Source organism: Vicugna pacos, chromosome 22 (genome assembly GCF_048564905.1).
Source record: "Vicugna pacos chromosome 22, VicPac4, whole genome shotgun sequence".
Lineage (NCBI taxonomy): Eukaryota > Metazoa > Chordata > Mammalia > Artiodactyla > Camelidae > Vicugna > Vicugna pacos.
In genome coordinates this window covers 28495526-28516227 of record NC_133008.1, presented here as the reverse complement: position 1 = coordinate 28516227, position 20702 = coordinate 28495526, and the positions used below count along the sequence as shown (strand labels likewise).

At 55.2% G+C, this 20702-nt stretch overlaps 2 protein-coding genes across 3 annotated transcripts; both read right to left on the bottom strand.

Annotated features, from left to right (window-relative positions):
- Positions 1–444: 444 nt before the first annotated feature.
- On the bottom strand, positions 445–11974 carry KHSRP (KH-type splicing regulatory protein). 2 transcript variants are annotated; one of them, XM_072947840.1, is made up of 20 exons: positions 11589–11974; positions 9784–9880; positions 9135–9173; positions 8749–8788; positions 7744–7793; positions 7429–7500; positions 6599–6656; positions 6118–6292; positions 5829–5927; positions 5378–5476; positions 5166–5268; positions 4390–4490; positions 4153–4297; positions 3914–4074; positions 3722–3831; positions 3075–3163; positions 2794–2994; positions 2606–2683; positions 2365–2525; positions 445–1266 (listed from the first exon to the last, which is right to left on the bottom strand). In XM_072947840.1, the coding sequence occupies exons 1-20, from the start codon at positions 11844–11846 to the stop codon at positions 1258–1260; spliced, it is 2145 nt and encodes a 714-aa protein (XP_072803941.1). In that variant the 5' UTR covers positions 11847–11974; the 3' UTR covers positions 445–1257. The 2 variants fall into 2 exon arrangements, with proteins under 2 accessions (XP_072803941.1, XP_072803940.1); XM_072947839.1 differs by having other exon boundaries at positions 445–2525.
- A 1652-nt stretch (positions 11975–13626) lies between these two features.
- On the bottom strand, positions 13627–19124 carry SLC25A41 (solute carrier family 25 member 41). The gene is made up of 7 exons (XM_006206352.4): positions 18773–19124; positions 18393–18548; positions 17747–17899; positions 17440–17547; positions 15089–15256; positions 14860–15007; positions 13627–14074 (listed from the first exon to the last, which is right to left on the bottom strand). The coding sequence occupies exons 1-7, from the start codon at positions 18971–18973 to the stop codon at positions 13902–13904; spliced, it is 1107 nt and encodes a 368-aa protein (XP_006206414.2). The 5' UTR covers positions 18974–19124; the 3' UTR covers positions 13627–13901.
- Between the last annotated feature and the right edge of the window lie 1578 nt (positions 19125–20702).

The window sequence follows — 20702 nt, the reverse complement described above, 5'->3', positions numbered from 1 at the left end:
GACCCTCCTGGGTGCCTCGCTCCCCAAGTTCCCAGGAGAAACGCTGGGGGAGGACTGCACCTCAGGGGCTCAGCCTGCTTCTCCCTTCCTGCAAGGCACGACCAGACGGGTGAAGTCTGGGGGGCCCACACCCTACTCTCATTGGTCAAGCCTTGTTCCTCTTCAACTCGTTTCCTCCACCAACACAACTGCGGCCAGCACGCAGTTTTAGACAAAAAGCACTTTATTTAACCAAAAAAAGGGATGGGGGGGTTAGGAAAGCACAATGCGCCTGCAGAAAACTATTTTCTCTTATAATTCCGTTTTCTTAAAAAAAAAAAACCAACACAACACAAAGCTTGTAATTTCCAATCACCGTTATCAGGCGTTTACAACATCTATAAAGAACAAACATCTGCTTCAAACGTCTATGGGGAGAGAGAGACGGCACCCAGCAGACACGGGCAGGTTTTGTTATCATTTATTTGTGAAGTTAAAAACGAGCGATAAAAAGTAAAAACTGCCATACAATTTTTTGTTTTGTTTTCCATTTGTGTTCAGTTTCAATGTCCCCTTGAATAGATGAAACACGACAGACCAGTCCTGGGGAGGGGGGAGGGCCGGGGGGAGCTGAGCTGGGGCAGGAGGAGGAGCGAGAGGAGGAGCAGAGAGGCCGAGGGGCTGCCTGGCGTGGGGCGGGGGGGCACCTTTTCCTGCAATATCAATACCTGGTCCAAGGAATGTTCCAACTCTAACTAAAAAAAAGAAATAGCAAGAGTGACTTTTTTTTCCTTTTTAGAAGTTTATTTTAAAAACATGAAGAGGGCCAAGGGTGGTAGTAGGGAGTGAATGAATTGCTTTCTCCTGAAAGAGGCAGTTTCAGGAAGGTGGGGGGGAAATAGAGATTTTTATATATATATATAATTTTATAAGTTTTGCTTTGCTTTTTTTTTTAAATTTTTTTTTTACTTTTTGCAGAGATTTAGTTCTCGCTATCTTCTATGGCTGGCTCAACATGAAGGATCCCAATTTTGAAAGAAAAAATGCATGTGAGACACAGAATGAGCGAGAGAGCGAGAGGCCGGCACTGCCCGCGCCGCGGCCTCGGGCCGCTCCCAGCGAGGGCTCCCCAGGCACCCCCTTGGCAGCCCTCGCTCTCTCAACAAACAAACGGAAAAAAAAAAACAAACCAAAAAAAAAGAAAAGCCCCCAAACAGAACAAAATGGAAAAAAAATAATAAAAGATTTTCACAGATGAAGAGGTTCACATTCATTCGTTCATTGAGCCTGCGGAGAGGGAAGAGATAGGAATTGGTCACTACGGGGAGGGCGGGGGGCAGTGGCCAGGAGGGGCCAGGAAGCCCCTCTCCCGAGCCGGCCTGTGGCGAGCGCAGGCTGGAGGGGTGTGTTTGTGGCTGTCTAGTCAGTGCTCCAGGGACTTGGCTGAAGTCAGACTGGCTCCTTGATGGAGGAGAGAGTGACACAGAGACGAGGAGCAGCAGCATGGGCTGCAGAGAGAGAGGGGAGGGATGAGGGGAGAGAGAGAAACAGAGAGAGGGAGGGAGAGTGGTGGCCGGGGGTGCGGGCAGGGAGAAGCGCTCAGGGTCGGGGAGGGGGGGGTGGCCCTCTGTCTCCAGAAAGGCGGCGGCTCCGGCGCATCACAACATCAACAATCAGAGACCACGGTGTCCCCACAACACCCCTGTGAGGTAGGTTGGAAGGTGGCAGCGATCGTCATGCCCACTTCACAGACAAGACCGGGACACGGAGGCGGACGCCGGAGCAGAGGAGGCCAAGCCCAGGCGGAGTGGGAGGGCCGGGCCCTCGGAAGGCTCCCTGCGTCCCTGCCCGAGCCACAGCCGGCCCGCACCGGGCCACTTGCAGCACACACAGTCACGTGGACACGCGGGGAAAGATCGTGGGTTTAAAAATAAAAGAATAAAAAGAACAAAACCCTTAAAAGTAATGTAGACAGGAGAAAAAATATCCGTTTTCTTCCCTAGTGGCCAGATTTTGAGTGAGAGAGTTAGCAGCCAGGATGGCGACCAACGTCTGAGCGGACGGCCTTCCCCCCCAGGACTACCCACCAGTTCAACAGTTCCTCCTTTATTTGTTTCGAGCTCTCCCCCAGCGTCACGACAGCGTTACACAGGAACAAGCAGGCCGGCGGAGGGAGGCCTCTTCGTTTAACCTCTGGACCCAGCGCACACTTCCCCCGGCTCGTGGGGACTCCCGGAGACCTCTGGCCACACGGCCCCGCTGCAGGCATCAAGGACACACCCCGCAGGGGAAGGGATTTCCGGCGCTACCCACTAAGGCAGGATGGACGGTAGCCGGGGGTTGGAAGGAAAAAGGAGGAGGAGGAGGGTGGCAATTCCCACTTGCCTGCTGCTGTCCCTGCTGTGTGGGTGGAGGCTGGGGGCCACCAGGACCTGGAGTCTGTCCGTAGTAAGCGGCTTGCTGTCTGTAATATTCAGCCCAGGCGGCGCTGTAGTCTGGCTGAGAGCCTGGGGGTGCTCCCGGACCCCCTCCGGTGGCCACTTGAGCTGTGAGGGGGCAGAGGGTGGGTGAGTGTGGCTGCTGTGAGGCCGCACCTGGCTCTGCCCCCCACGGCCCCACGACTCACCCTGCTTCTTGTAGTACTCCTCCCAGGCCTTCGTGTAGTCCTGCTGTGGGGGCGCTCCGGGCTGCTGGGGCTGCTGGCCTGTGAGGTGCGCACTGAGGTCAGCGGGCAGCGTGGGGACAGGCCGGCTGGCCGATGGCCAGCCTGCCCCTCTGGCTGACCCGAGCCCCCGCGGCGGCCCATGCACTCACCAATCTTTTTGTAATACTCTTCCCAGGCCTTAGTGTAGTCCGACTGGCCGGCAGGTGGGGGCTGCGGGGGCTCACCCTGGGCAGGCGGGGCCGCGGGGGCCGGTGCTGGGCCGGGCACGGGGCCCGGGGGCTGCTGGTAGTAGTGTGAGTAGTAGGCGGCCCAGGCGGCGTTGGGGTCTGCGGCGGCAGCTGCAGCTTTATCTGTGGGAAGAGGGCGTGTGGCCTGAGGGGCGGCGCAGGAGGCCGGTCCTCCCCACTCCCCTGGTAAGGGCTTTACTTACTCGGGTCATGAGGAGCAGGCGGTTGCCACTGGGGGTAGGTATTGCCCCAGCCCTGGGGTGGGTACTGGTGAGGAGGGGGGCCTCCGGCACTGCAGGATGAGAAATGGGAACACTGAACCGCGCAGTGGATGGCTGCAGGTGGGAAGCAGGCCCAGACCACCACCTGTGCGGAGCGGTGGGTTCCAGGCCCAGGGAAAGGTGTGAGATGAACCACGCAGAAGACACACACAAGCTGCGTGGGCCCAAGGACGCAAAATTCCCGCAAAGGCAACATGCAGAGATTCACACACGGGGAGGAGACCAGGGTCAACATCCAGAGCATCCTCTGAAAAGGGTGCCCAGGGGGAGGGTACAGCTCAAGTGGTAGAGTGCATGCTTAGCACACACGAGGTCCTGGGTTCAAATGCCATTACCTCTTCCAAAAAGAAAAAAATAATAAAAATAAATAAACCTAATTACCTCCCCACCACCAAAAAAAAAAACTAAAAAGAAAATGGTGTGTATAAAACGGGGCGGGATTGGATGCGTTTGCACTTCTACAAGGTGGGGTGGACCTCTTGGTGGTGACAGAGTGGGACTGCTGCTCTTCCTGCCAGCACAGTGACCCCCCTTGTCCCAAATCCCTGGGAGCTGGCAGGCATACTCACTGAGGGGGAGCTCCGGGTGGCCCCTGATTGAAGGGCCCGGGGTTGAAGGGCCCCATGGGGCCGGCAGGGCCTGGTCCCCCTGGGCCTGGTCCTACTGGGCAGAGGGGACCCTGGTGGAAGGAGAACCAGACGAGGTCAGCGGGGTGGGAGACAGGAGCTGGGCCCAGGCTCCCAGAACCCCTCTGAGCCCACCTCAATCTTCTCCTCAATGAGCTGTTTGGCATGGTCAATCTGCTGGGGTGAACCCCGGATGATGAACAGTTTGAAGTTGGGGTCCCCATTGGGTGGCAGCTGCCGAGAGATCTCCACGAAGGCGCCTGTTTGCTGGTTTATGGCTTTCACGTTCTCGCCACCTGTGGGAGCCACAGGCAGTGAAGGGCGGGCGGGAGGAGAGCCGGTGAGGGATGGAGCCCACGTAGGGGCCTACTCACCTCTGCCGATGACCAGCCCGCACTTGTGAGTGGGGATGGAGAAGGTCATCTCCCCACCTGGAGGCCCCCAGTTGCCTTGGCCCCTTCCTCGACCTCGGCCCCCTGGGGGCATGCCAGGACCCCCCGGAGGGCCTGGGGGACCGCTCTGCAAGGGAGGGAGGAGACAGAGGGTGAACAAAGGAAGCCAGCCCGGCCCCTCCACCCCAACCAGCTTCTCGGCCCACCCACACCACCTACCCTGAGGCTCTGGAGGAGATCATTGATGATCCGTGCTGCGTGCTCGCACCGGTCTGGGGGCCCCATTATGTGAGCGATCTTCTCGGGACCCGTCCCGTCATCTGAGGCAGTGCCCAGAGAGCAGACACGCGGTTACAAAAGAAGCCCAACTCCAACCCCACAACACCACCTCCGGGAGACACCGGGCCAAGCCACACATCGGGAATATTTCAGACTCGAAGTGCCGCTCGCCACTCTCCCAATATTTAGGAGCCAGGAAGGAGGCTGGCAGGCCCACAATCCCAGAGAAGGAAACCAACCAGCTAAGGCGGGCTGGCGGATGAGACTACTTCCTGCACTTGGTACCCCTAGACCTAAGGGATGCACGTTACACAACTAAAAACAGTAACAAATGTCTGGAAAGCACAGAGGGGTCCCTCCAGCCCACAGACCTGCTGTTCAGACACGCTCACTGAGGCCTGGCAGGAGCCCAGAGCTGGGGCTACAGCCTCCAATTCAGCTGGGGGCCCAGGCCACCCTGGCCCTTTGCTGGGGGAGAGGGAAACACACCCACCGTGGATTTGGAAAGTGTGCCCGTTGCCTGCTTTCCCCCGTGGCTGTCCCATGGAGGGCGCAGGGGCCAAGGCACATCCTGCTGGTCTGGGAGTAATAAGGCACCACACAGAGGCTCAACAGGCTGACCCTGGTGCCAAGCTGCCCAGAGTGGACCCCAAGAGTGTTCCTCACAGGACAGGACTGTGACCCAATGCCTGGTGGAAACCTGGGCTGGCCCTGACCTTGCTTAAACTGGATCCGCACGCCAGCATCGTTCTGGATCTTCTTGATCATCTCTCCACTCCGGCCGATGACCACGCCCACAGAATGCCGGGGCACTGGCACCTGGGGGAGGGCGGGACACAGGAGTGTCAGCTGGGTTCCGTGTCCACCATCTGCTGCCCTCCGCTGCCCATGAGCCAACCTCCATCCACCTCGGGAGGCCCGCACTCACATCGATGCCCCCACCGATCCGAGATCCATACTCATTCCGGTCCCCAAAGCCACCCTGGTCACGCTCCCGAAGGATGTCCATCACCATCTCGCAGGCTTGCTGCAAACACACGAGGCATGGCGCACACGCAAGCACCGTCGCCCTAGTCTCCCATATCCCCAGGGGTCACTGGTCTAAGCTATGGACCGACACACGTATGCCAAGCTCTTTATCTGCTGCCCTGAGAGACAGGCATGGTGAGCACCCCATTTTTCAGAGAAGAAAGTGGAAGATCAGAGTTCAGGCCACCTGCTCACGTACAAACGGTTGAGAGGTAGAGATCAGCATGAGAACACGAGTTGGGGGCTGGCCTCAAAGCCAGTGTTCCTGGAAACCTGCCCCCTGCCTACAAACCTGCCACCTGCCTGCCCGCTCTCTTTCCCAGAACCCTCCAACCCCGGGGTGCACTCACCTGCACTTTGTAAGGATCTCCGATGATCCGGAGTGGTTTGTCCACATTCGTGTTCTGGGAACCATCTTGGATTAAAATCATCTTCACTCCAGCTCGTTCCTTTACAACCAAGCTTGATAGTCAGAGCTAAGCTTTCAAAGGACTTTCTAAGGCATTGGGGTGGGGGGTTGGCATGACCAAAAAAGATAAAGGACTCTGGTAAAGCAGTTGGGGGTGGTGGCGTGCAGACATGCAGACCCAGGAAGGAAGCTGTCTTGTGATGGAAGGAGCCTCTGTCCCACCCCCTCACCTGCAGCTGCTTAATCGTCTCCCCGCCTTTGCCGATGACCAGGCCAGCCTTCCCTGCGGGGATCATGATCTCCTGCACCGTGCCGTTCTGGCCCCCATTGGCATTGTCATGGAACTGTCCTGGGGGGCCCCCACGACCCCGAGAGACGATGTCATCCAGCATCATCTTTGCCTTCCTGGGAAGGGGCAGAACGGGGCGCTGTCACTCGGGGGAGTACTGGCCCGGCAGCCCGACCTGGGTCCCAGGGAAGGTGACTCCAACACGCGCTCTGGTGAGACTACCAGAAAGGGGTCTTATCCCTGGGGCTATTCAAGCTCATGTCCCCCAGTCTCATGAGTCAGAGAAGTCACTGCCAATACAGTTCCCTGGAAAGGGCAGAGGTGGAGGAACATGGTGTGGGAGTCACTGCCACCTTCAAAGGGGTACCGAAAGCTTCTGCCTGCTCCTCCCACTGCAATGACAGGCCCAGTTGGGGACTTACTGGACAGATTCTGGGGCTCCTGTCAAGGACACACTGCGCTCGGGCAGACCGCCACTGTCTGGAAAGGAGAGAAGAAAGGGTTAATGCCTCCCTGGGTGTGCGGTGGCCACCAGGAGGATCTTCCAGAGATAAAGAGACTTCCAGAACAATCAATGACTACTTCTGCCACCATCCAGCACCCTGACATCAGTTTATCTCCCCAAACACCTGAGAGACTACTCTATGCAAGTCTAAAATCCAGAAGCTTAAAGTCCAGTAAGGGAGACAGAACTTTCAGGGAAAAGGATGAAGTGGAAGGAGAGTTAGATTCCAGAAGCTCTAAAATCTGCTCCTTCCATCACCACCGACAATCACAGGGGTACCTTCCAGTCAACGAGCTTCCCATATCAGGGCAAGCACTCAGGGACCCGGGCAGAGTAGGCACTTGCCAAAGAGCACCCAGAACTGGATCTGCACCCAGATCCGACCTCAAAACTGTTATTTTTAAACAAGCTTCTCTGCCTCACACATCCCCATGTATTTCCCACCAGTTTAGTTCAGGCTGCAACTTAACCTAATGGTTCAGAGCTTGGTCTGGAGTGAGGCTCCAAGTCCTCAAAGCTAGGTCTTGCACCTCAGCCCCCGACCCCCATCCTAAAAAGGAAGAAAACAAGAACTGCGGCTATACCTCGAGGCACTGTGCTAGTTGAGATACTACACTGGGCCCGTGCGTACAGCGGGCTCAGGGCTCAGTCAACACCGGCCCATTCCACTTCCACCAACCACGCGCTCAAGGGATTAATAAAGAAGAGGGCCAAGAGCTGCGCCCCGCCCGGGATTTGCTCTCATACCTGGAGAGATCTGCACTTTGCAGCCTGAATCCTGCTGTATTTTGTTAATCTGTTCGCCTCCTCTGCCAATGACTAGGTAAAGAAAAAAAGAGAAACAGAGCGTGATGAGGGGGGCCTGGTGCTGAGAAGACTGCGTGAAGGGGGTTCCTAGCCCTGCTGAGAGCCCCACCACCCTCCCTGCCAAGAGAGGATGGGTGAGAGAGAGCACGAAACGGGCTCTATCAGACCAAAGGTCTTTGGGCTGGCAGGGGTTCCCGGGAGACTGCCCCAAGGTGGGGATAGCGGGTATCCCTGACCACGGCGACCCACACTCACTTAGTCCCACCATGCCGTCAGGGACCCTGTACTCTTCTGTCATTGAAGTCCTGCAAAGAGACAATGAAAGTCAGTTTCAAGGAGGAAAGAAGTGGAGAGGGGATGGAAGAGCCAGAGGGCCTCCTGGAGAAATACCCCTCAAAGCCACCACAGGCCCTGCCCTAGGGGGCCCTTGATGCTTCTAGCCTCTGACCCTGCTTCCTATGACATGAGGACCAAGACCCCACAGGCCAAAGTAGAGTCTCACAACAGCACGGGAGCTCCCTCACCCTGCAGCCAATCAATGAACCTTTCAAGGCCTCAGTCTCCCTATCAGGGCCACGAGAGGCTTGGTCTGCAGCAGCGTGATGCCTTGGACCAGTGCTGCCCCACTGGCTTAAGGCGAGAGCAAGAACCTGGACACTCACAGCAATCTGACCATGTCACCTGACATCTGTTGATTTTAATTAAAACAAAACTGGTTTTGTATCTTTCTCATTTCATTTTCCTAGTAAGTTGTTTTTACTGCATTTAACAACACTTTAGCCAATTTTGGGGGATGGGGGGAAGAAACAATCTGGTCCTTCACAAAAGATCCTATGTCAGATTCACCAAAGTCATTTTGGGGCAAAAAGGTAGGCAAGACCCACTGTCCCGCTTTCTGGGCCCCACCAACTCTCAGGGCACAAGCATCTGCATAAGACGGATGAGAAAGCTGAGGCCCGTCCACGGCCTCCTCTAGGAGGGGTGCCTGTGCTTCTGAGCATCCCCACTCCAACAGAGGAAGCAAGAGGGTGCAGAGACCACCCGTTCTCGTTACAGCCAGCAGCCACAACCTGTCCTCCCTACAGACAGGAGAGTACAAAGAACAGATGAAACTCCTTTGCCTTTCAGGCCTCTTCCTGGTCGACCAGCAATGGAGAAAAAGCCCTAAGCGACGTGGCCCTCAGACAGAGCTCTCCCTCAAGTCCATAAGAAAGGCCAGAGACAGCGAAGAAACAACATGTTCTCCAAATCACAACTTACCTGGGGGGAGGATGGATGGGGCCCAGCTGAGAACTGATGGCTGCAGAGAGAAAATCCAAAGGAGAGATTGGCCTGGCTCTTCTTTGGGACCCCGAACACTGCCGGCCCCAGGCGCTCCTGCCTGCACGAGGGGCACCTAGCACCCCTCATGGTGCTTCTGAGCCTTCCTGAGCGCGACGGAGCCTGCCTCATGACAGCACACGCGCTGAGATTTCTGCCTTAGTTTCCAAGCGCTGGGATCTCTAAAGCTCATGGACCCCACATGACAAACACCAAGAACCTCCATAAAGGAGAGGTGCTGTCTGCTCAGTACTGCCAACTCCTGACAGCTACACCCTCCTAAGACCCTGAAGTCGCCCTCAGCCTGTGTCACCCAATGCACTTACAGTCTCCCTGGGAAGCCAGTTTTTTGCTCTCTGGTTGGTCTGTGAAAAGAAAGAGGACGTCAGATGCAGCACCCACCCACCCACAGCTGCCTCAAATCAGATGCTGGTGCCTCCTGTCCCGGCAAACAACCCTCTTGCTCCCCACCCCCCACACCAGGACCAAGGCCAGAGAGTAGCAGAGATCGACCTCAGAGGGGACCAGACTTCATCAAACCCACCACTAGTACTCAGGAATAAAAACCCCTTTGTAACAGGGGGAAAATGATGGTGGCCCTGAGTCCTTCCAGCTAGGACCAAACCTGACTTGGGGAAGTCAGGCTAATGACCAGGCTGAGCATTTTAAATGCGCTGGGTAACACTGCATGCCCTACGGCAGCTAAACTGTACTCATGTGGAGCCTCAGTACAGCTGCCAGCATCTCACTGGAGTAACAATCTTGAGAACTTACAACTTGGACCTGGTCACGATCAACCTGCCCTCCTCTCAGCCACCTGATACCTCAGGGCGACAGGCCGAACAAAAAGAATGAACAAAGCTGGGACTGCTGAGGTTTTGAAAGACCAAATGGCAGCACCCCCCCCAACTCTGAACCACATTCAAACAAAGGCACTTTACTCTCGGCCCCTTGGCCCTTTCAGCAGGTCGTTACCTCCATCTTCCAACTGCCTCTTTTGGCCCCCAAAACCAAAATCAGGAGTGCTGTTATTCACCGTTGTAGCAGCATCGCCCCCAATTTTGGCTGCAATCTAGAAATAAAGGGGTAAGCAAATGAGAATTACCACCCAAAGCTACCCTCCACAGTGTTCAAATCAACCTCTCACTTCTCTGGTTCATAAAAACCCAACAGGTCTTTCTCTCTGGCCTGGGAGTTGCTTCCCCCTGATTTAGGGAAGAGCCTGTTGGTTAAGACATTCTAAAAGAAGTTTTCACCTAAGGCCTCAGAGTTCAGGAGTTGTTCAGAAATTCCAAAACTCCTTTTCTTGATGGGATTTGTGCCTAAATTGTTTGTGGCCAGACTGTCATCCACACTGATTTGTCCTAGGGGTGAAAGGAAGAAGTTCAGGTGCCAGGGAGGGTCTTCAGGTCATCTCCACCAGAAAGAACTTTCAGACACTTGCTGGTCCAAGTGCCCCATTCTTCTGGGATGTTGTGGAGCACAACTTGCCTGTACCTCCCTCACCTTGAAAATCTTTGCATTTGTTGAACAAATCTTAGGAAAGTTTTTGCTTCAAGGCACCTGAAACCTTCATCTGACCAAAACAAAAGGTCTTTTCAAACATGTTACATTTCAGACACAGGAAGAGTAACTTCAAATAAACCTCACTCCAACAAGTTTAAGACCCAGAGTCTGATAGTGAGATTATCACAAGTTTTCCGAGGAAACACAAACCGTGAGCTGAGATCTTCCTTCTTAAACTTTTTCTTTGAACAGTCTGAGGCAAAGTTCTCGGGATGCCCAGATGGGGTCTTATCCGTCCCCAACAGACAACATCAACTCTCCCAACTGTAACTGCTTCTCAATCAAGACAGTCTGGGGGGGGCGGCAACCCCATCAAGTGCACATCAGAGTCCTACCCTTACTCCAGAGGTGAAAGCCACAGAGCACACTTGGCAGGGAACAGGGCGTTCACCTAACAGGGACCTCCCACCCGGCCCTGGAGGCATCGGGACAACCCTAAGAAAGCACTCAATGGTCTGAGATGGGTGGGCTTCCCCAAAGGTCAGCAAAGTTCTGGCTTTCTATCAGCCTCCTCCCTTCAGGCCGCGGAGAGGCCGCGAATGGAGCTGGGGAGGTCAGTCAGACCAGCATGTGACACCTCTATGGAGTCATCCCGCCTCAAAACCCAGTGGTGGAACCCTTTCCCTCTTTCCTAGAAAGAGACAGACCACACTTTCAAGCCATCAGTAGCATCAAAAAGAGCCAGCCCCTATGCCCACCCTCCCCATTTCACCTAAGTGCCTGGCCACTCTCTAGCCGCCGAAGGGTCCCCTTTCCACTTTCCAGCCTCAAGAGAAAGGACTTTACTTTCTCCCACTATCCCTCCTTCCTGGGCAGCAAGCAGGCGGAATGGGACTCGGATGAGGGCAAAGAGGGCTCTCTGCCCTGCTGGGGAGGTGGGGGCACAGCAAGACCTTCTCCCCGGGAAGGCGGACCCCCTACTTCCAAGTATGGAGCGCGTTCTAATGGCTGGGATTCCCAAAGTGAGTCCCGGCAGTCCAGAGCCCCTGCACATCCAGGGGCTGCTCCAGGTGACCCCCCCGGACAACCCCCCCTGCAGGGGGTCACCCCAGGGGGGCCCCACTTGAGGCTTCTGGGGAGGCCCAAGCCCCCGCCTACGGCCTCACGTGACCCGCGGCGGCCCCGGCCCCCCCACCGCGACCCCGCGCGCGCGCACGTGACCCCGCCCCCTCCCCCGCCCTCGCGCGCGCCCCTCAGGCCCGCGGCCTCCTCACCTGGCGGGCCCGCTGCACGGCGTCAGCGAAGGCGTCCTTGCGGATTCCCGGGCCGCCCCCGCCGGGCGGTTGCGAAGGGCCCCCGGCCGACCCCCCGCCCGGGCCGCCGCCGCCAGGGCCGCCGCCGCCCCGGTCCCCCGCGCCCGGCGGGCCCGGCGGAGGGCCTCCCCCGGCGCCCCCGGCTCCTCCGGACCCCCCGCCCCCGCCGGCGGGTGGCGGCGGTCCGGGCGGGGGTCCTCCGGTGCTGTAGTCTGACATGGCGCGGCGAGGCCGGGCCTGGCGCGGAGGCTGAAGCTGAGGAGGAGGAGGCAGCAGCGGCGGCTCAACGCGGGAACAAGGCCTCGCTCCACACGGCCGCGGAGCACTCTGGGAACCCAGCGGCTGGGAAGACGACGAGGGGGGGAGGGTCGCCCCCTCCCGACGCCGGCTTGACGGACGGCGCCGTCGGGCCAATGGGAGGCGGCCGCCGCTCCCTGGACACCAATCGTGGGCCCTGAAGGCGAGCGGCCAATCGGAGTGCTGTGAGAGGCAGTGGGCGGGAGGCGCCGCGAGATCGACAGCTCTCGGAGGCAATGGGCTGCGGGCTGCTAGCGCTGGGCGGGTAAATCGAGGCGATCCGGGAAGCCCAGGGCCCAATGAAGCAGGACTTCCAGAAACGCGGGGCGGCTTCAGAACCGGATTGACGGCTCGAAGCGTCAAGTGTACAGGAAGGAGGTACTGGCGACAGGCCTCTTTGAACGGGCTGGGCAGGAGCCGGGTGACATAGTCGGGTACGCCAGCCAATAAGTGCACGCGGAAGGCGGTTCTTGTAGAGATCGGCAGTCAATTTAATCCAATCTCTGACGAACTCTGTGTGAGGCGCTTACGTTTGGCCTGGATTGGTTTCCTTACTAACCGGAATCCTTTTCTAGACCTGTCTTCTAAGCCAATGGCTGAGCGGCAGGGGCGGGTGTAAGGTGACTGACACCGCTTCGGACAAATGGCAATGGAGAAAATAGAGGCGCCCGGTTTTGGTGGGAGCCAGTGGAAGCGCAGCTGCATTGGGGCGGATACGGTCACCAGACAGCGAGAGGGGATTAGCGGGAGCTGTGGTGAATGGCAGCCGACGTGGGCATTGGCGACCGGCTGCCGGAATTCAGGCCTGATGTCTGGGTTAGCGCCCCAGGATCCTGGCTGGGTAGGCCAGGCACGTGGCCTGCTTGAGGCTTTGGAGACGGGTGCTTCCGGGGGCGGGGTGGCTTTAGAGCAAGAGGAAACTCAGGGATTCGCTGTACCCCCTCTCCTCTGTCACCAGGGGATCTAGAACCCCCACTTCTCTTCCAGGACTCATGGAACCAGCTCCCCTCCTGAACTCAAGGGTCTGGGGCCTTTGCTTTCCTCCCAGGACTGAGGGATCCCAGCCTCTAATTCTACATCCCACACCCGCTTCACGTAAGGTCCTTGGATACAACCCCCAATCTCTGATCCTAGGCCCTCAGCTTCCCCCCTGGACTGAGGCATCATGCAGGCTTCCAATTCACATTCAGGACTGAGGTGCCGGCCCAAGGTACCCATCCCCAGCTCCAGGACCCAGGGGTCCCAGATACCCAGCTCGGATTCGAGATTCAAGGATCCCATATACCTAGCTCCTCTCAGACTCAGATATCTGAATCACCCAGCTCCCTCTTAGACCCAGCATATTCCAGGTTCCCAGCTTACCCTGTAGATTTGTTTAGGGGCGAGTCCATTTGGAGGAGTCACATTTGGGGAGTTCCCAGGATAGTGAGGGAAGTGCTCATGAGTTTTGGGATGTCTAAGTGTCAGATTTGGCGAATTTAGGAACCATTTTGACTTTTGGAGGCATTTGAGGACTGGGTCTGATACTGGCCCCCAGCCCCATTCTAGACACAGGATTCCACGTCCCGAACTCACCTCCTGGAACTAAGGATTCAAGGTCCCTAACTTAATCTCCTGGACCCAGGGAGCCAGATAACCAGCTCCTCTCTTGGACCCAGGAATCTAGGTCCCCTTTGCCCTCCTGAACCCAGGTAGACACATCTAGTAGGAAACCATCTCTTTATTCCTGGGTTGTCTCCACATTCACCCTTTTGCCCTGAAACCAGGATAAGTCACAACAGCCAAACTGGAGTCCAAACTAGTCCCAGGCTGCACCCTGGGGAGGAGACTCCAGGAATCTTCTAATCCAGGCCCCCAGCCTGCTTTTCCTGACAAAAGCTGCCCTGGGTCCTGAGCGTGGAGGGCTCCTTGGGGTCAGGGGACACTGGATCCTCCCAGTGTCCATTTCTGCCCAGGGTGTGTCACCTAGCTCACTGCTTATACGCCCAGGGTCTTCTTCATGGCTTCGTACACCACGTAGCTGATGCCACCTGCCGGCAACACCTTCAGTAGCGTGGGGGTCATGCCTCGGTACAGCCCCGGCCAGCCCTGCTGGGCCAGGATCCGCCGGAAGACTCCACGCATGGTGGGGTTCGAGCCCTCCACAGTGTCTGCAAGGATGGGAAAACTCAGAGCCTGGGTCAGAGATGACTTGGCCTCCTGAAGGGGGAGGGGCTGGAATGCTGAGGGGTGGGAAGTGAAGCCAGAAGCAGGGGGTCTGGGTGTTAGCTGGAAAGCAGTTTGGAAGATTTTTAGAGGAAATTGGTCAGTTTGGGAGAGTGAGGGGCAGGAATTTTCAGGATTTGTTTTGGGGAACATCTTAGAAAACATTCAAATTTCTAAGATCTGCTAGACTTGGAGAGTGTGCTGAGTAATTTGGAGACATTTTCAAGCTCAAGGTGGTGGGCTGAGGACCTGCTTGGATGTGTGAGGATTTGTTTAGGGGCTGAGAGTCCATTGGGGGGAGTTGCATTTAGGGAGTTGCCAGGATAGTGGGGGAAGTGGTTATGAATTTGGGGGTGTCTAAGTGTCAGATATGACCAATTTAGGAACTATTTTGACTTTCAGAGCCAATTGAAGGCTGGGTCTGATTTGAAGAAGTTGGGAGTCATTTGAGGAATGTCTTGAGGTCAGTATGGGGGGCCTGGATCACATTCAGGGAGGTCTGTGGGAGTCATTTGGGAGATGGCCGTTCCTTTTAGCCATATGTAGGGTTAATTTAAAGACTGGGATCTGGTGTGGGGGGAGTGTAAGTCCTAGTGGGTTCAGGGCTCAGCACATGTGGCCAGGATCAGATGTGGCAAGTTTGGGAGTCAGTTTTGGGAGATGCGAAAGTTCAGAGAGTGGAGGCGGGGCAGGGAGGGGCCCACGAGGTGGCCCCCAGAGCCAGGCTGACCTTGGGCCTGCATCCTGGTGCGCACTAAAGTCAGCGGGTAGCTGGCCATCTGGCCACAGGTTGTGGACAGTGTCACGGATGACAGACTGACTAGGCCGCTAGGGTCCTCCATGTCCCTGCCCGACTTCAGCCAGAAGCACCTGAGCATCTGCAAGGGAAAAAGGCTGGGAGGAAGCTGTCTCCAGGCTGGGGTTCAGGCTACCTGCCACCCCCTCTGCAGGACCCACACCTCGTAGACGGCCAGGTCGGTGCAGGCGTAGGGGATGATGCCCAGCATGTTGGGCAGGTAACCTCGGTAAAGGGCACGGGTGCCCTCCTGCTCCAGGGTCTGCCTGGCACAGTCCAGCAGCCCCTTGTACTGGCCGGTCCGGCGCAGGGTCAGCCGTGTCTTCAGCACCTGGGGAGATGAGGAGTGAGGCGGATTATTTGACTTCATCCTTTCAGTGACCCCCCCCCAACCATGGCCACTGTCCCCACCTACATAGGAGGGACCTGCCCAAGAATTTGCACAGCTGAGTTCAAACCCTGATCCGTCAGATCCCTTGGCCTGTGTGTGCGCTTAGCCCAAGAGGATGAGGGAAGTGTCAGGAGCCAAGTGTGGTCTGTGACAGCTACCAGATCTGCCAATTTCCCGAAAGAAGCCATTTTTATGAAACACTCTAATATCAAAATATTGGCAGTTCAGCAAGGTTGGGGTATAGCTCAATGATAGAACACATGCTTAGCATGCACAGGGTCCTGGGTTCAATCCCTAGTACCTCCATTAAAAAAAAAAACCTTAAAAAATACTGGCAGCTCTACAATCTTGTAAAAGACACACCGAGTGTGGTAGGCAAAATTCTAAGATGGTCCCCAAGTTTCCCATCCCCCTGCTGTGCATGCTCTGTATAAGGCCTTCCCTTCCCTTCTACCCTTGAGCTATGAGATGGGCTGTCACTACTCTGGATCAGGTTACATGATATGACAAAGGTGAAAATATTTTGCAGGTAAATTGTCCTGGGTGGGCCTCACCAAATCAGGTGAGCCCTTTCAAAGAGAGTTGATTGACAGAGACAGAAGGCATTGGAAAGATTGGAAGCATCAGAAACACTCTGGAGTTGGTCTTAAACAAGCAAAGTGTTGTGGGGAGGACCCTGTGACAGAGAGCAGAGCGTGGTCCCCAGGAGCTAAGGACCTCAGTCCTACGACTGTAAGGGACTGAATCACACCAACAGCCAGGGAGTTTGGCAGAGGACCCCCAAGCCTCAGGTGGGTTCGTTAGTAGCCCAGCCGACACCTTGATTTCTACCTGATCAAATGATGAGCAGAGAATCCAGCTAGCCAGTGCCCAAACATGACCCACAGAAGCCATGAGCCATGATAATAAATCTGTATCATTTTAAGCCACTGATAATGAACTCATCTACAAAACAGAAACAGACTCACAGACAGTAAACAGTCTTATGATTACCTGGAGACGGGGGGTGGGAAGGGATAAATTTGGAAGTTTGAGGTTTGCAAATGATAATTACTATATATAAAAATTGATTTAAAAATAAATTTCTTTTTTGAAAAAGCCACTGTGTGGTCTTCTGTTATGTGGCAATTGAAAACCAAAACACTTCAGAAGAAACTCAATTAGACAAGGGCAAGAATTATATAAAGAAAACTTTAAAGGACCATTAAGGGACAAAAAAGGAGACTTTCTTATGTATGAATTGAACACCATCCCAGGAAAAAAACAAATACCAGTAGAGGATCTTGTATTCCGAACGAGGCAGGTTGCTTCTAAAGTTTAAATGGAAAAAACCAATGAGAATAGCCCAGAAATGTGATAAGGAAGAGCAGGGAAGGAAAATAGACATAATATCAAGACTCAGAAATTAAAGACTGAAAGCAAAACTACATAGACGGTATAATGATCAGTGGTGGCCAGGGACCGGGGGAAGGAGGGAGAGGTGACTAGATGGAATACAGCAACTTTTTAAGGCAGTGAAACAATTCTGTGTGATGCTATTGCGGTGGCTACATGTCACATGTTTGTCAAAATCCACAGCATGTACAACACAAAATGTGAACCCTAATATCAACTCTGGGCTTTAGTTCATAACCATGTATCCATATTGGCTCATCATTGGTAACAAATGTACTGCCCAAATGCTTAATAATGGTGGAAACTTTGTACATGTGCAGAGAGGTACAGGGGAACACGCTGTACTTTCTGCTCAAGTTTTCTGTAAGCCTAAAACTGCTCTACAAAATCAAGTCTATTCATTAAAATAAATAAAAGATAGTATTGCATAAAGACACCAAGACAACGAAAAGAAAGGTCAGAAGGAAACCACATGTATACAGGAATTTAGCAAATTACAATGGTGGCACCTCGGGTCATGGAGGGTGGGGGGAAGGAGAAGACCCAGTCAGTAAACAGGGTTGAGGTGCCTGGCTAGCCACCTAGAATGAGTTTGATACACATCTTACATGAAGGAGAGAAGGAGAGGAGGAGAAGGCGGAGGAGGAGGGGGAGGGAAGGAGGCAGCAGCAGCAGGTGCCAACTCATCTTCATTTGTTTCATCTTCTATGGGGCAGAGATTCTCTTACCTCCATGGGGTTGATGAGCGTCTGGGAAGTGGCCACAGCCAGGGAGCCAGCAAGGAGACGTTCCTGAAAGGGTGGGGACCCATGCACTCCACAGAAGTAGTTCTTACACTGCGACAGGAGAGAGGAACATGAGAGAATAGTTAACCTTCTGCCTTCCTGACACTCATCCCGGGGAAGAGGTCTCGGACTTGGAGGGTGAAAGTGCGTCATGGATAAGGATCTGGGCTTTTTTTTGAGTCAGGGGCAGAGGGTACAGGAGGGGTGAGGGCTTGAGGGTGGGGCTGAGGAAAGCAGACCATCCCCCTACCTGTTCGAAAACGGAGAACTTGATGGCGTACTCCGGGGCGATCTTGAGTACGTTCATACCGTTGCCGCGCCACAGGGAGCGGAACCCCCCCTCCTGGACCATGCTCCGGAGACCTCCCAGCAGGTTCATGAAATTCGTCTTGGAGGAGTAGACCTGGTGATAGGGAGGCCCCCCGCCTGTGAGGAGCACTCTACCCCGTCTCCATCTTCATCCCAGCTTGGAGCTCAACCCCTCTCCTGTCCCCAGCTGCCCCACTCCTACGCTACCCCCTCCCGTCCCCATTCCTTCTTCAACGCCTTCCCTAGCTGGTCCCAGAATTCTCCGGCACAACCCAGACCCAAACCCAACGCCAGCCCACATTCCAATCTCATCCCTCATCTTTACCTCCTCTCCAGTCCTCTTTTGTCTTCAAAGCCACCCAAAGACCGCATCCCCAACACCATCCCTGTTCCTGGTACCATCCTTTTAATGTCTTCAACTCCAACCCCCACCACATCTCCATTCAGACCCTTCTAACTCCATCCCGTGTCCCAATCCCACTCTTGGACCTGTTTCTGGTTGCACCCTCACCCCCATCCTGAACTCCATCAGCTCCACCTCCGACCATCCCCACCCCCACGGCCCCAGGGCTGGGCTCCCCACGTACCTGCATGTACACCTTGGCCCGGTCCAGAGGGGCCGTGCCGGTGCGAGACACTGCCCCAGCCGTGGCTCCCGAGAGGAGAAATTTCCACAGAGCTCCCTCGTTATCCACTTCCAGGACATCCACGGGGACCATGAGCTGCTCTCCCGTGTCCAGCACCTGCAGGACAGACCCAGCTCCCGCCCGCACTCAGCCAGGCTGAAGCTCCTTCCCAGACACGTCTTTAGAACCCTGTCCTGGTCAAAGGCCGAACCTGGTCCCCACTGCTCCATGGTGGAATTCCAGGTCTGCTTGGAGGGGAGCGGGCCATGCAGAGCGGGCGGGCCTTCTGTCCCTGCAGTCCCGACTAGAGGTGCTGGGAGGCCTGTGGTTCCCAAACTCACCTGCTGTGATGGGAGATGCTCCAGTTCACTTTCACGCACGTGCCCAAACACGTACCCATACACGTGCGTACAGCCTGGGTTCCGGGAGGGGGGTGGGGGTGGGTGTGGGGTGTTGGCTTTGGTGAGTAAGGCCTTGACCCTCTTAAACAGGGTCTGGACCGTTGAGCAAGGTTTCTGAGCTTCCTCAGGTTGGGCTCCCATGGTAGCTGACACCCAGATTCAAATCCCTGGTGAGAGGTTTGCCCATCTAGCAACCTTGTGGGAGGGGCGCCTTGTAAACTTGGGTCCCAGGGGATGATGAGGTCACAGAGGCCCTTGTGACCTCACTGCATATGCTGGACTGAGCGAGGGTCTCTCCTCACAAAAAGGTCCACATTGTAATCCCTCTCAACCTGTGAATGTGTTATGTTACATGGCAAAGGGCAAGGGGTGGATATATTTGCATAGAATTAAGGTTCCTAACCAGCTGATGGGGAGATGGAAAGATTGTTCTCGATTAACCACAGGGGCTCAGCATCATCTCACGAGTCCTTAAACAGGGAAGAGGGAGGCAGAACAGTCAGCATTCGAAGGACTGGGTGTGAGAAAGACTTCACTAGCCGTTACTGGCTTTGAAGACGGAGGAGGCGGGTGCTGTGAGCCACAGAATGAAAGTGGCCTTTAGAAGCTGGAACCCTGGGGCTTCCAGAAGGAGCCAGCCCTGCCGACACCTTAATTTTAGCCCAGCAAGATCCACATCAGGCTTCTGACCTCCCAGAATAATATGCGTTGTTTTAAACCACCAAGTTTGTGGTTCTTTGTTACAACAGCCATAGGAAATTAACACGCTGCGTTTCATTGTCATGGCAACAAGAGATGGAAGCTGGGGAGAACGAGAAGGCTCTGGGAGCTCTGGGAGAGAGAGACACACAGTGAGTCTCCAGAGTAAGATGGGCATAGGTTGAGAGTCAATGGACCTGGGTTGGAATCCCATCTCGGGCACGTCTTGCTGTGTGACCTTAGAGTAGCTGCTTTGTTTCTCTGAGCTTCAGTTTCCCCATCCGGAAGTTGGAGGCAATGATTAACTCTACCATGGAGTGTTGTCAGTAGGATCCAATGAGAGTTTTCATCGAGGGCACCTCCATCCTCCAAGTTGTTTGATCAAAAGCCTTGATGTCATCCGTGGATCCTCCCTTTCTCCCTTGCCCACAGTCTGCCATCAAATTCTGGGGGCTTAACCTTCAAAGAGTACCCAGAGGCTGGCTGCTGCTTACCATGTGCATGGCCACCACTTTGGTCCAGCCCCGCTGTCATTTACCTGGGCCGGTGCGGTGGCCTCCACCATGCTTCCACAGCTCCTGCCTCCCCACAGCAACCCTCAGAGAGCGTTTGTAAGCACCTGAGTCAGGTCCCACCCCTCCTCTGCCTACAGCCCTTGGGGGCTCCCACCTCCCATGGGTAAAAGCTCAAGTCCTCCCCATGGCCCACAAGGCCCTGTAGCCCCTGCCCCTGTCCCCTCCCAGTCCTCACCTCCTCCCTCTCTCCCCCTCGCTCACACGGGCCTCCTTGTTCTTCCAACACGTCAGGCATGCTGCTGCCCCAGTACCTTTGCACTGATCACTCTGCCTGGGATGCTGTTTCCCTAGACACCCCCATGGCTCACTCCCTCAGCATCTTAAATTTTTTTCAAATATCACCTTCTCTCTGACCTCTCTACTTAAAATTTAAACTATAGTTTTCTCATCCCCCCTCCCTCCTTTATTTTTCTCTGGGACACCTTTGCTTATCTACACTGCTACATATTCACTCACTTGAGTTTCTTCTTCATTTCTCCCCACTGGAATGTAGGGCCTAGGAGAACAGAGATCTTTGTTTCATTCAATTCTGTATCCAATGTCCAGAATGGGGTCTGGGATAAAGTAAGTGTTCAATAAATATATGCTCAATAAAG